We start from the raw sequence: 13,123 nt of genomic DNA, 5'->3' as shown, positions 1-13,123 counted from the left end.
GTAAGATCCAGCAAACAGGTGACGTTGGATATTTTAAATATACTGAAGTAAACACTTTCAGAAAAGAACTATTTACTCGAATTTTTACTAATGTGCACACACAAACACACACACACACACACCAACAGACATACAGGCACACATTCTTTATATGTGTGTGTGATGTCAGAGGCCATGAAGGAGTGTATGTGTGGATGTGTGTGCACTGAAACAGAGGGCAAGAAGTGAGAGGGAGAAAAAGGGAGAGATTGTGTCAGAGGGATGGGCTCTGGTGCATTATTTAAATACAGGGTCCTGATGAAGGTATATGCATTAAAGGGAAGAAGACTTCTCTAGGCAGTGGCGTGGAACTTAAAGAAGCATTACTGCAATAAGAATTTTGACTGGAGTAATAGACTGGAGTAATACACAAGTCTGACAATGGCCAATCACAAAGGTAAGAAACATTTCTGATCATATGGATGAGAAGTCTTGTCCTAAATTGAATTTAAATCCTAAATTACATATATACTACATGATAGTAGAGAAAAGCATAATTTACAATAATTACTAAGGACATTTTTATCTAAATAGTGAAATGAATATAAGTAAATAGTTTTTTTCTCTTCAAATGTAAACCAATTAAAGAACTTAATAATCTGAAGTCTATTAGTACAACTAACACAAAATAATTAGTATTATTATCCGTTAAATAATGCAAACTTAATGAAGAGTACTGGCATTATCAGCTCTGTGACCAAAACTGGCTACAGGACCCCAAATTGGCCTGGACTTTGTCTCAAATGCAATATGCCTAAACGCTTCATAAGAAACATCTGCAAAATGAATAACAAAACCCAGTGACGTATCTAGAGAGGCAGTAGCTTTATAGTCATAATATAGCAGTTTGTGATGCCAGTGTAATAAAATCCTTGTGGTCGTAATACATATGTTTGTTCAGTTCAGTGGTCTGTGTAAGGGCTGAGTGGTTTTGCAGTGGTGTACACTGTTATTACATATATTCTACTCTGCCCCTAGTTTATGGTAGTCAAACATCTCCAAATTAAGAGAGTAAGAGGTGTGGGTTTAAAGCCCTGAGGTAACAATATCTGCTTGTAAAAGTTTTATTGTTCTCGTTAAGTCCTAAAAAAATATATGAAGTTTAAAGGCACTCGCAATATGATTTGGCAAAAGGACGGCTATTCTGTAGTCAAAATAATATAGTTCCAAAAATGTTAAGGCTCCAAATCCATTGTCTTACGACATTTCTCTTTTTTACACTGACACAGCCTTCATAACGCATAGCAAAATTCATATTTTTCCTGTTTAATGATACAATGTAAAAATAGAAAGAAAACTGAATATATAGAAAGTTTGAAAAGTTTAAAAAATCAGTCTAGAATTTTTTTCCACAAGGACACAGCAAGAACCCATTATTTTTATAATATTTTTATTTTTATAACCCATTATAAGTAAATTTGCATCCAGAAAATAGCACTGTGTGAACATTTTTTTGGAGGGTTTTCACTCATCTGATCATTTTGACTAGCATGTGGTAGTAAGTCAAGATGTCTGGTGTTTTGCCACTTAATTAGAGCACATGAATGTAACACATGAAACACTTGAATGTAAGGACACCAATCCTGTCCTTTTACAATGAGATATCTTTTGGAATTCCTGTTAAATGCCTATGTGTTCCTCACACCTCTCACATACTTTTTACCTCCAGCAGTATTTCGAGGTGTGGATCTGCAGTGCAAAGTGAATAACCGTGCTCACCACACAGAAGAAATCGGCACGGAGAGGCTGGTTGTGCGTCGAGGACAGCCCTTCTCTATGCTCCTGCATTGTACAGATTCCCCTCCACTGCCTCCAAACCACCAGCTCACTCTGGTCCTCAACCTGGGTCAGTAAAAACACCGAGTACACCAAGTGCTAGAATGGCTGTGGATGGATGTAGAATGGAGGAAGAGGAGTGAGAAGAGAACGAAAATCTTCAGAGTATAGAGAGTGTTAAAGATATAGTAGAACAATTTATAGTGTGCATACTTCAACTTAGAGAACAGTACTTTTCAGCAGTTGCTCATGATTATAGAATTTGGTGGGGCAAGACAACATTAATAATGATGTAACAAACAAAATTAAGTTGAGAGACTTTCACAACTGAATAATTGCTATAGGCTACTATCTAGTGAATAGTCGTTTACATCTATAGTCTTCGTTTATGGAAATTCAATTCCCATTATTTGCTATATAACAAGATTTTGGCAGCTGTGGAGTACTTTAAGCTAACCCAATCTGACATAAAAAAAAATGCTACTGTCTTGTCCACTGCTCCTCCTCCACTGAAAATGTTCATCAACCCAGTGGGGCACTTGCTGCAGTAATAACTTTATGGAGCTAAACGGGGCACTGAACATGCTGCCCCATTATTGTGCAACAAGGCCAGGAAATCAGTGGAACACTGGCTTATATCTGACAAATAGCAACTTTTTTTTTTTTTTTTTAAATGTTGGTCACTTAGAGTAATTAATATTTTACTTTTTAGTGCCCTTGTGCATGAGCCTGAGCCACCACTGGTTCTTACTGAACTAACGTTATTACTCAACAAATTTACAGATATTACAAGTGTACAGATATTACAACTGTTTCTTGATAACCTTTACCTTTTAAAGAATGAACTAATAATTTGCAGAAACAGCATTAGTTTATTCAATACTGTAAGAAGTACTTATCTAATGTCATTACAATGTAGGACAACAGGTCCTCATTAAGGATTTTTCTGTATATAATCCTGCCCCTTTATTTTAAAATGGAAAAACTTCAAGGTCTGGGCATGACTGTATTTAGCTTCAATAATGCATAGATCAACAAAATACACATTTGTGTGTGTGTGTGTGCGTGTGCGCACATTAATAATTATGTCAGTGGAGGGTCTTCACAAGGACAGTAAGACAAATGCGTGTGTGTGTGTGTGTGCCCTACAGGTGCACGGGGAGAGGTGGTTGTGAGGGTGTCAGGTTCGAGAGCAGCTCATGGTAAATGGTGGTTCAGTCAGCAGGCTGCTCAAAGTGAGGTGTTGCTGAGGGTCCACAGCCCTGCCGATGCCCCTGTGGGTCAGTACAGTGTTACTGTGCTCTTGCTCTCTTCTGAGGGACACATCCTAGAGCAGAGCTCCCCTCATTCCTTTTTCCTGCTCTTCAACCCCTGGTGTAAAGGTGTGTAATATTTCTCCATCTTTTCAATCACACAATTATCGTTTTCAAACTTCTGCAACTGTTAATTGATTGATTATAATGATGTTAGTAATCACATAAAATCACATTAGTGACTGTGTATCCTGTTTGGATATATTAGAACTACCAAAACGTCTCACACAAATAAATTATATGTAAAGAGATAATAGCACTTTAGTGGATATATTAACATTGAGGTCTGACTGACTGTGTTTCAACCCTGCAGCTGACTCTGTGTATTTGCCTGATGAAGAGCTTCTACAAGAGTACATCCTAAATGAGAATGGCATCCTGTACCAGGGCTCATGGGACCAAATCTCGACTCTGCCCTGGAACTTTGGACAGGTAACACTTTCCTCCACAACATCAGTATGATCTTCTTTAACAGTAGGGGACTTTTGTCCTCAGAAACAGATTAAAAAAAGTACACATGCACAGACAGTAAGGGTCAAGTTAGGCAAGAAGTTAAAATTATTAGTGTGCTAGTTCTCTGAAGCTCTCGGGTTGAATGAACTGGAAGTTCATAGTTCTCACAGAGATACTGTCATGGGCTAGGACAGCTGACAGGAAAGATGGATATATGGGTGGTTTATGCTGTTGGAATCTGTGGTCAGACTCAGCAGTTAGATGGTGGAGTGTGTGAATTGTAGCAGCTGTGTGCCAAGAGAGACACAGGGGGCTGGTCAGCCTGGGCAGTCTTTCTGCCTGGATGTCAAGCGTTTCTGCTCAAGATGTGTGAGAAATTCTCAGTTAGGCCAGTAAAGACAGGAAGGGCAAGCAAAGGCAAAATAAACATATAGAAAAAGGTGAAGAATATAGAAAAATTGTCTCCGTTTTGTGCCTATAGTGATAGGCTACAACTGCTGCTTGCCAAAGATGTTTTGGTTTCAGGCTTGTAACTATTACTATTGGTTCAATAGTAAAGTGTTTGTCTTTTCATTAAAATCCTGGCAATGCCATGTCCATGCCATGCACCTCATAACCCAATACCACTATTGATATATGTATCTGTGTCCATTTAATGCTCCATATATCATATATGTATTTGATTTAAACACAAAGTGGGTGTGGCCTAAACTGGAAGAGGCTTATGACACATGAAGCCAGCCAACTGCACATTTTCTAAATCTTGCTCATGCTGTGTCACAGAGCAGTGTAATACACTCTGAGGAAAGAGATATCTGCCCTCTTCCACATACATGAGCTCACAGAAGTCCACGATTGTTGCTGTGATTGACAGGGCAGAGAGTTTGCCATCCCTCCCACCTAGACAGCAAGGATCTGTGCACTCTTGGCTTTTGGCCACAGGGTCAGTTAGTTCTGTTTCCCATAATATAAACAAACTAGTAGCTTAATTTAAACCACTATGACCATGACCATGAACAAATGATTAATCGTGCAGCACTGCATGTTTGTGGGCTTTGTTTGGCCTGCAAGCTTCACTTACTCACAGCCATATGAAAGCAAAAAGCATTAGTTTCAATCAGATGCCATATTATCTGTTCATTCAGAATAATGATTTCATATATAGTTACATCCCTAATATGGATAAGGGCAGTTACAGTCTCCTCAAAACATATTTTATGATCCATGTCTTAGCCAGAAGGTGGGAAATGGCCCTGACTAAATTGGCAGAAAACTTTATTTAAAAAAAAATAGTTTCACTTTTCTGCCAAAGAGGCCAGGAGGTGAACAGATGTGAATTTTATAACTGTTGTATTCTCTCTGTCTAGTTTGAAAAAGGTGTGATGAACATCTGCTTTGAGGTACTGGATAACTCTCCTGCTGCCTTGAAAAACTCTGAGATGGATATCACTAAAAGAGCAGACCCTGTGTACGTTAGTAGGACAATTACTGCAATGGTAAGGCAAAGGTCTGGGTGTCCCATAAATTTATTTCTCTCCGTTTTGATCATCTAGTTCTTCTTTAGATACAGCTTCCTCAAGAAGAGGCACAGTCAAAACATTGACAATGCACTATAACAAGATAACATGGCTGTGAACGAAAATGTTAATGTTGTCTATAATCTTGAAAAAACTATACATACACATTCAATTCACACTATATTATTATAGGTCAGAAATGTCAGAGAATAACACTGTGAGCCAAGAAAACATCAGACAGTATCACTGAGGGCAAAGGTTTAACTGGACAAATGCATGTGTTTGTGACTGGCAGGTAAATGCAAATGATGACCGTGGAGTGATATTTGGGCGCTGGGATGGTGAGTACAGCGATGGTGTGTCCCCTACACGCTGGACTGGCAGTGTTCCCATCCTGAGACGCTGGAGTGAGGGAGGAGCTCAGCGGGTGCGTTATGGCCAGTGTTGGGTTTTCTCCGCTGTAGCCTGCACAGGTAAAGAAAAAAATTACGAGATCTAAGCCTGTTTTGTTTGCTGATCTCATAGCCTTTACCTTATTTTGTTGAGCGAATATCACTAGATTGCAAAAACTGGTCTCACACTCTATTGCCTGCACAAAATGCTGAGGGTTCCAGTCATTGATAAAAATATTACAATCCAGTCAATATGTATACTGATGGTTCTAATGTATCAGGTTTCACTGCTTATCTTTTGACCTCTGCAGTTCTTCGCTGTTTGGGCATTCCAACTCGATGTGTCACAAATTACAGCTCAGCCCATGACACCGATGGTAACATCAATGTGGATTGCCTGTTTAATGAACGGCTGGAGAGTGTATCTGAGGGAAGGAATGACATGATCTGGTAAAGTTCATGCTCTATGGTACACTGAATCCTTCCAGTCTTAGATACTCTTAATGTGTCTGATGTGTTTTCTATTTTTTCAGGAATTTCCATTGTTGGGTGGAGTCCTGGATGAGCAGAGAGGACCTCCCAAAAGATTATGATGGATGGCAAGTACTTGACCCAACCCCTCAGGAAAGGAGTGATGGTAATATTTAACAGGCAGCTCAACCACACAGTTACACACATTTTCATTTTAATTCCAATATATAGTGTTCATAAATTCATCTTCAACTTTTCCCTTTATCTCAAGGCATTAAAATAAGTTTTTTTTTTTTTTTTACATAATATATCCACAAGGGGGTATTTTCAGTTTTTGAAATACAGCTTTGAAATTGGCATGAAAATCAGACATTGATATCACCAGTGCTACTCCTTATTCATCAAGCTAAAATGTCAAAAGTTAGTAAAACGATAAAACACATACCTTCCTTCTGACTTTCCACTCTTGACATTATGAAGGTATAATATTACATTTATGTCCCTGTATTAATGTTTCAGTTGTGTTAAAATGTGTTACCGCATGGTCACTTAGTCGCTAAACTGAAGGGACTTAGCAGGAGTTCACTGCATTCTGTCAGTCAGCTCAACTTTCGTGAGCTTTTTATTAAAATATGTAGAATAGAAGTTTCCAACTAAGTGTGTAGGATATGTAGCATATTTTATTTTGTTGTATTTGTTTGCTTGTTTTTTATAGAGGTGATAGTCTTATAGAAGGTGATATATCTTATAGACATTTACACTCATGGTGTCGAGCTGTATAGTGTGGTGGGAGACTAAATGCCTAAAAATATTTGATTATAATTTTATATGATATATAAGCACTTGGAAAAGTTTACAATCAAAATTCATTACATTTGTGGTCATACTACTGGTCCATTGTGCTCAATAGGCACTTCTACTATTACCTTAAATGGGCAACTCAGCCAGCCGGTAGACATCTATAACTCCTAATCTAAAGAACAATATCAATAATCAATGAAATTCTGTTGAATGTGATCCAATTAGTAAGAAGTCAATCACAAGTATGTCACAGTATGCCTTTGGTAGTTCATCCTAAATCATTAACATTACTACTAACGAGTGGAACATAGTAGAGCAGAAAACATTATACAAAGATCATGTTTTTTTACTCACTGTAGGTGTATACTGTTGTGGGCCATGTCCGGTGAAGGCAGTGAGAGAAGGTGAGGTGGGGATAAAATATGATGCACCGTTTGTGTTCTCCGAGGTGAACGCAGACATGGTCTACTGGATTATTCATCCAAATGGGGAAAGAACACGAGTGTCGGTGAACAGCACGACTGTAGGAAGAAATATCAGCACTAAAAGTGTGTATGGAGACTACAGGGAAGACATTACTGCTAACTACAAATACCCTGAAGGTATTTTACTCAACTTATCTGTGATTTATCACTGTGCATTCTAGATAATAGCTCACCTCTGCAAATACTACGTGCTAGTCATCCATTCTTCTTCATCAGGTTCCATAATGGAGCGAAAGGTCTACGAAAAGGCAGGGAAACAAGTGGTAAGGAAAAATGGACAGCATGGCAAGCTTGAGCTGTCTATCAAGCATGCCCAGGCCATTCATGGAACAGACTTTGATGTAATTGTGGAGGTGCATAATGTTGGAGGAGAAGACACACCTGCTCAGCTTACGGTCACGTCTAATGCTGTCACATACAACAGTCTCCATCTGGGAGAGTGTCAGAGGAAGACTGCCAAACTCACAGTGCCAGCACAGAAAGGTAGGTAAAGTCAAGTAGATCTGAATCATCCTCCCATACTAATACAGAGACTATTGTGTACAGTTACTGCAAACAGTGTGACGAATGTAAGACCTGATCAGCATGCAAACGTGCAGATCCAGTGAAAGAAAAGTGACACAATACACTAATTACACAGGAGAGTACATCAGGACAAACTAGGAAGCATAATTGCAAAACTCTTTGCCAATATGTCAGTATGTTGAAAAGAAAATGCTTCATGTCATAGTTAACTTCAGTAAGATTAAATAGGTAAGGAATGAATTAAAAAGGAGTGGGGGTGCAAAGGAAAGACAAAGAGTAAAAGAGGATCATTAAGGGTTTACAAAAGGAACAGAGTTGTCCATCAATTGAGAATTATTATTGTAGGTATGTGACATTTTTTGTGTTCAATAATTTCTTTTACTCTGTCATTTACCATTAGCTCATAAAGAAGTGCTGAGGCTTCGGTATGATCATTATGGAGCATGTGTATCAGAGCATCACCTGATCAGAGTCAGAGCACTCCTCCAAGCTAGCAGCGAGCAAAATGCCATCATGCAAGAGGTCAACATCCCCTTAAAAATGCCCAAGCTCCACATAAAGGTAACAAAAAAACATGGCACTGATTCAGTTCAGTAAATACTGACCTACTATATGAGTAGAGTTCTCAATCTCAATGTAATATTTCAGATGATTGGAGAAGCAATGGTATCACGTAAGCTGACAGCACTCATCTCCTTCACCAACCCACTGCCTATCACTCTGACAAGAGGGGTGTTTACAGTGGAGGGGGCGGGGCTAACAGGAGCACAGGAGATCCAGGCTCCGTATGTATAAGCTTGTCATCTCTGAGTTCTTTTTTTTTTTTTTACAAATGTTTTTATATATCTATTACCAACCTAATTTATAGTAGGAATATAGTGTTTAGAATATGGATACTAAGTAGATTGGAGCACATGGAAAGTGAACCGGTGGCTACAAGCCATCAGCCTTTATTCTTTGCGTACCACATTTCACCACATTATAACGACAATGACTTCTCCATCCCCCCAACAAACGAAATGTCCTGAATGTTACAGGAATGAAAAATTAAAAAAAAATATATATATAGTTCATTATTTTCAGGAAAATGATTGAATATTTTTTGATGAATCCTGTACAAGTCATGTATTTGCCCAATTAAATGCTCTCTGCTGGAGGTGGGTCTTGCTCTACAGTAGCACTTTGGTTGCAGCAAAATGGTTTGTCAAGGAATCTTTGGCTGTGTGTCTTCCCTCACAATATTACCTTTTCCAGCCATCCCTTGTTTGAGGAAAAAATGGTTGTAGTTGGTTATTTATTCATTTCTTAGAGGCACATTTTAGGGTGAGTGTTTTACCAATTTGGGGTTGTTCAATGTCGGCATGTGCTACATTAGACTGATCAAGAACATGATTCATTCTTACACTGTTGGGGCTCCTCCATCAGTAATAGGTAGTAATAGAAAGTTAGTAATATGGCTAAAAGTATGTGGACACCTGACTATCACACCCTACAGTAAGTGGGCCTTCCTCAAACTATCGCCACAAAGTTGGAAGCACACAATTGTCTAGAATGTCTTTGTATGCTGTAGCGTTACGATTTCCCTTCACTAGAGCTAAGGGGATTAGTCCAAACCTGTTCCAGCATGACAGTGCCCCTGTGCACAAAGCAAGGTCTATAAAGACATGTTTTGCCATGGTTGGGGTGGAAGAGCTCGAGCCCACAGAACAGGGCTTTTCATCTAGGTGTGATGGTAAGGTGTCCACATACATTTGGACATACAGTGTATTATTTTACCATTCAGATGTGTCAGATGCCTCCCGATGATGACCCTGAAGCTCTTTGTCACCATCGGTGCCGTTGGTGGTTGATCTCAGCTCAAACATATATGGCTTGACTCCAAAAACACATGAAATCTTGTCATCTAGGATATCATACTTGTTAAAGTCAACAGGCATGGGTGAAGGTGGCGGTGAGAAATCCTGCAGAGTAAAAAAAAAAAAACAAAAAGTTCTTGTTAAACTTGCTTTTCTCCCCCCATACTTAGCTAGTTTGCTAAGCTACTGTCGGTTTGTTTTGATTAGGAGGGAGTGTGGTGTATCTCCAACACTAGAGGCTGTTGTGTCAAGCACTTCAACATGCCATCACTCTAACTTCACCAAATCACTGCTCTCAAGCTAATTCATGTGGACTTTAAGTCACATCTGTTGTATGAATTTCACTAGAAATCCATGTGTTCAATGATGCTCAGTATTAAGAAAAGACTTGTTGCTGTTACAGTTTATCCAAACTATCCCACACAATCATTATGATCCCTGGATTAGCCTATGGATTCCAGTAGAAAGGAGTATGTAAGGTTTCATGTATTTGTAAAGACTCTGCTCATGGAATTGATATTTGTTGAGAAACTATGTGAGATCTTTGTGTCTGAGATGATCTAATCTATCTTTTCTGTTCTTAACAGTGGTAATATTGGACCTGGCCAGGATGTTGTAGTGAAATTCTCCTTTAAACCCACTCGAGCTGGCCTGAGGAAGCTGCTGGTTGACTTTGACGCAGATAGACTGAGAGATGTCAAGGGAGAAGCAACTATAATTGTTCAGAAGAAAAGATATGACAATGCTTGAACAACTCAGACACACCGCTCAATACAATTCAACTGATTAAGCTTTAGAAGAAGCTTGTAGTAAACAGCTTCAGAGTAAATAGTAAACAGTAGCTACAAGAGAACATACTGACTTCTCCTTATTATAATATCTGCATTTTATCAGTCTTTGTTTTATCACTTAAGTATACCTGTAGCTTTTATAATTTTTGCTAAAAACTAAAATGATATTTGTTTTGGTATATAAAGCACAAGTAATCTTTGGACAATTCTTTGCCCTTTAGGAATACAAAACTTTGATTTAATTTGCTTTTAAATAAAATATTCACTTATAGGGAAAGCTTGAATTAAGTGAATTAATTAAAAAGCAATAAGCATTACATAATATGTTGTTTAGAGAAAAAATGTTTTGGAATATTTGTGTGTGTCTCTCTCTCTCTCTCTCTCTCTCTCTCACACACACACACACACACACACACACACACACATTCTAGAGACAGATCAGTAAAACCTGAGCAATGACTGATAATACCCTGGACAACATACATTATTTGAAATTCTGTTTCATTGCATTCTGCATGAATCTCAATAGTCCATGAGCTCTGCTGCTTACTGCACATCAACAAATCAAGACTGAGCAGTGAATAGTAATCTTATTGTTTCATTGTGATTTTGTGTGAAATGTATTATATCTTTTGTTTATGAGTGATTATATATATATATATATATATATATATATATATACACACACAGTACTGTGCAAAAGTCTTAGGCACATGCAAAGAAATGCTGTAGAGCAAAGATGCCTTCAAAAATAATGAAATGAAATGTTTCTACATTTAAAAAAATACTATAAAGCAGTAAACAGTAATAAATGAAACAGAGTCAATATTTGGTGTGATGATCCTTTGCTTTAAAAAAAAATAGTAGTCTCAGGTACAATTTGTGCAGTTTTATAAGGAAATGAGCTGTAAGTGTTACTGAGCATCTTGCAGAAGCAGCCACAGTTCTTCTGGAGACTTTGACTGTCACACTCGCTTCTTATTTTTGCAGCAAAACCCAGCAGCCTTCATTATGTTTTTTTGTCTGAAAAGTGTATTTTATGTAATCTGCCGCTTTCTTTACTGACATACCAACATTTTTCTGTAACATTTAATTTTGTGCTGAAAAACTAATGTTTGGAATTTAAAATGTTTTTGTACTGAATCAATAATGTAGAAGTCATAAAATAAAAATCTATAACAAAGTTTGTACTAAAAAAAAATAGGGTGCCTGAGAGTATTGCACAGTACTGTGTATATATATATATATATATATATATATATATATATATATATATATATATATATGTGTGTGTGTGTGTGTGTGTGTGTGTGTGTGTATGTATGTATATATATATATATATATATGTGTGTATGTATATATATATATATATATATATATATATATATATATATACATACACACACATAAGCACTTGCACTTATTTGATCTTCTCTGCCTCTCTTCCTCCTTCTCACGACTGTGGAACTTTCTGTTGGTTTTACTGTTTTATGTTCAATAAATGTCATTTTGTTGTACAATTGTGCCACTTAGATTTTGACTGAAACCCACACTTTTTTTTATAAGATTGATTATCTAACAAGATAATTTACAGCGCAGCAACAACACTCATGGGAAAAAGAAAGTACACCCTCCTTCAATACTATGTTTTTATTTATCAGGTCCTCAAAAAGCAATTGTGTGGTCCTCGCCAACTTCTATCAACAAACAAATAACCTCAGGTGACAACAAAAAAACACAACAGACTTCAATATATTGTCATTTTTTCCCCAAAAAGTAAACCAACATTCAGAAAACAGATGGGAAAAAGTAAGTATACCCTATAATTCAGTAACAACAATAGCAACAATAACTTGAAGTAAATGTTTTCTGTAGGAGTTAATCAGTCTCTCACATCATTTTGGAGAAGTTTTGGCTTACTCTTCTTTATAACATTGAGGGCATTCATTTATGCACAGCTCTGTTAAGATCCCACCACAGAATCTCAATGGGGCTGAGGTCTGGACTTTGACTTGGCCATTCCATCACCTTGATTTTTTCTTCTTTAGCCAGTCAGATGTTGATTTGCTGGTGTGCTCGGGATCATTGCCCTGTTGCATGACCCAATTCAGCCCAGCTTAAGCTGCTGGACAGGTGGCCTCATATTTGTTTGAATATTCTTTTATAAAGTAGAGTTGATCGTTGTCTCAATGACTGCAAGTTTCCCTGGTCCCCTGTGGCTGCAAAACAAGCCCAAATCATAACACCTCCACCACCATGTTTGACAGTTGCTATGAGGCGTTTGTGGTGATATGCTATGTTTGGTTTTTGCCACAGTGCATGATGACGAGCCTTCTCCACCTTGGTCTCATCAGTCCAAAGAATATTGTTTCAGGACTTTTGTAGTATGTTCAGATGCAATTTTACAAACCTAAGTCGTGCTCATATTCTTTTTTGGAGAGAAGGAGGTTTTTCTTAGCCACTCTTCCATGAGAACCATATTTGTTCAGTCTTTTTCTGATTGTGCTGTCATGAACATAAACGTTTAATGTGCTTACATAGGCCTGTAGGTCACATGATGTAGCTCTTGGGTTTTTCTCTATACCTCTGAGTATTAAATGGTCTGACCTCGGACTGAATTTGCTGGGATGCCCACTCCTGGGAAGATGGGCAACTGTCTTGAAGGCTCTCCATTTGTAAACAATCCTTCTCACTGTAGAATGGT

At 37.9% G+C, this 13,123-nt stretch overlaps 1 protein-coding gene and 1 long non-coding RNA gene across 3 annotated transcripts; one reads left to right on the top strand and one right to left on the bottom strand.

Annotated features, from left to right (window-relative positions):
- The first annotated feature begins 250 nt into the window (after positions 1–250).
- tgm2l (transglutaminase 2, like) lies at positions 251–11,058 on the top strand. Of its 2 annotated transcripts, none has more exons than XM_026927460.3 (13): positions 251–436; positions 1,712–1,885; positions 2,967–3,197; positions 3,442–3,560; positions 4,949–5,077; positions 5,394–5,571; positions 5,802–5,940; positions 6,024–6,127; positions 7,122–7,364; positions 7,464–7,730; positions 8,173–8,333; positions 8,421–8,557; positions 10,216–11,058. In XM_026927460.3, the coding sequence occupies exons 1-13, from the start codon at positions 421–423 to the stop codon at positions 10,376–10,378; spliced, it is 2,061 nt and encodes a 686-aa protein (XP_026783261.2). In that variant the 5' UTR covers positions 251–420; the 3' UTR covers positions 10,379–11,058. The 2 variants fall into 2 exon arrangements, with proteins under 2 accessions (XP_026783261.2, XP_026783260.2); XM_026927459.3 differs by having other exon boundaries at positions 1,709–1,885.
- On the bottom strand, positions 5,424–10,034 carry LOC128318498 (uncharacterized). Its single transcript, XR_008301870.1, has 4 exons — positions 9,549–10,034; positions 7,421–7,485; positions 7,117–7,283; positions 5,424–5,563 (listed from the first exon to the last, which is right to left on the bottom strand). It is a non-coding gene; the product is annotated as an uncharacterized LOC128318498 (long non-coding RNA).
- Positions 11,059–13,123: the final 2,065 nt, after the last annotated feature.

Source organism: Pangasianodon hypophthalmus, chromosome 6 (genome assembly GCF_027358585.1).
Source record: "Pangasianodon hypophthalmus isolate fPanHyp1 chromosome 6, fPanHyp1.pri, whole genome shotgun sequence".
In the NCBI taxonomy this organism is placed as follows: Eukaryota; Metazoa; Chordata; class Actinopteri; order Siluriformes; family Pangasiidae; genus Pangasianodon; species Pangasianodon hypophthalmus.
The sequence above is the reverse complement of the archived record's forward strand: the minus strand, read 5'-3'. Positions and strand labels throughout refer to the sequence as shown.

What these genes read in the sequence shown, in the direction of transcription:
- tgm2l (XM_026927459.3), top strand. An exon ending in GTAGGACAATTACTGCAATG is followed by an intron (nt 5,078 to 5,393) that starts GTAAGGCAAAGG and finishes TGTGACTGGCAG; the next exon opens with GTAAATGCAAATGATGACCG. An exon ending in GGAAGGAATGACATGATCTG is followed by an intron (nt 5,941 to 6,023) that starts GTAAAGTTCATG and finishes CTATTTTTTCAG; the next exon opens with GAATTTCCATTGTTGGGTGG.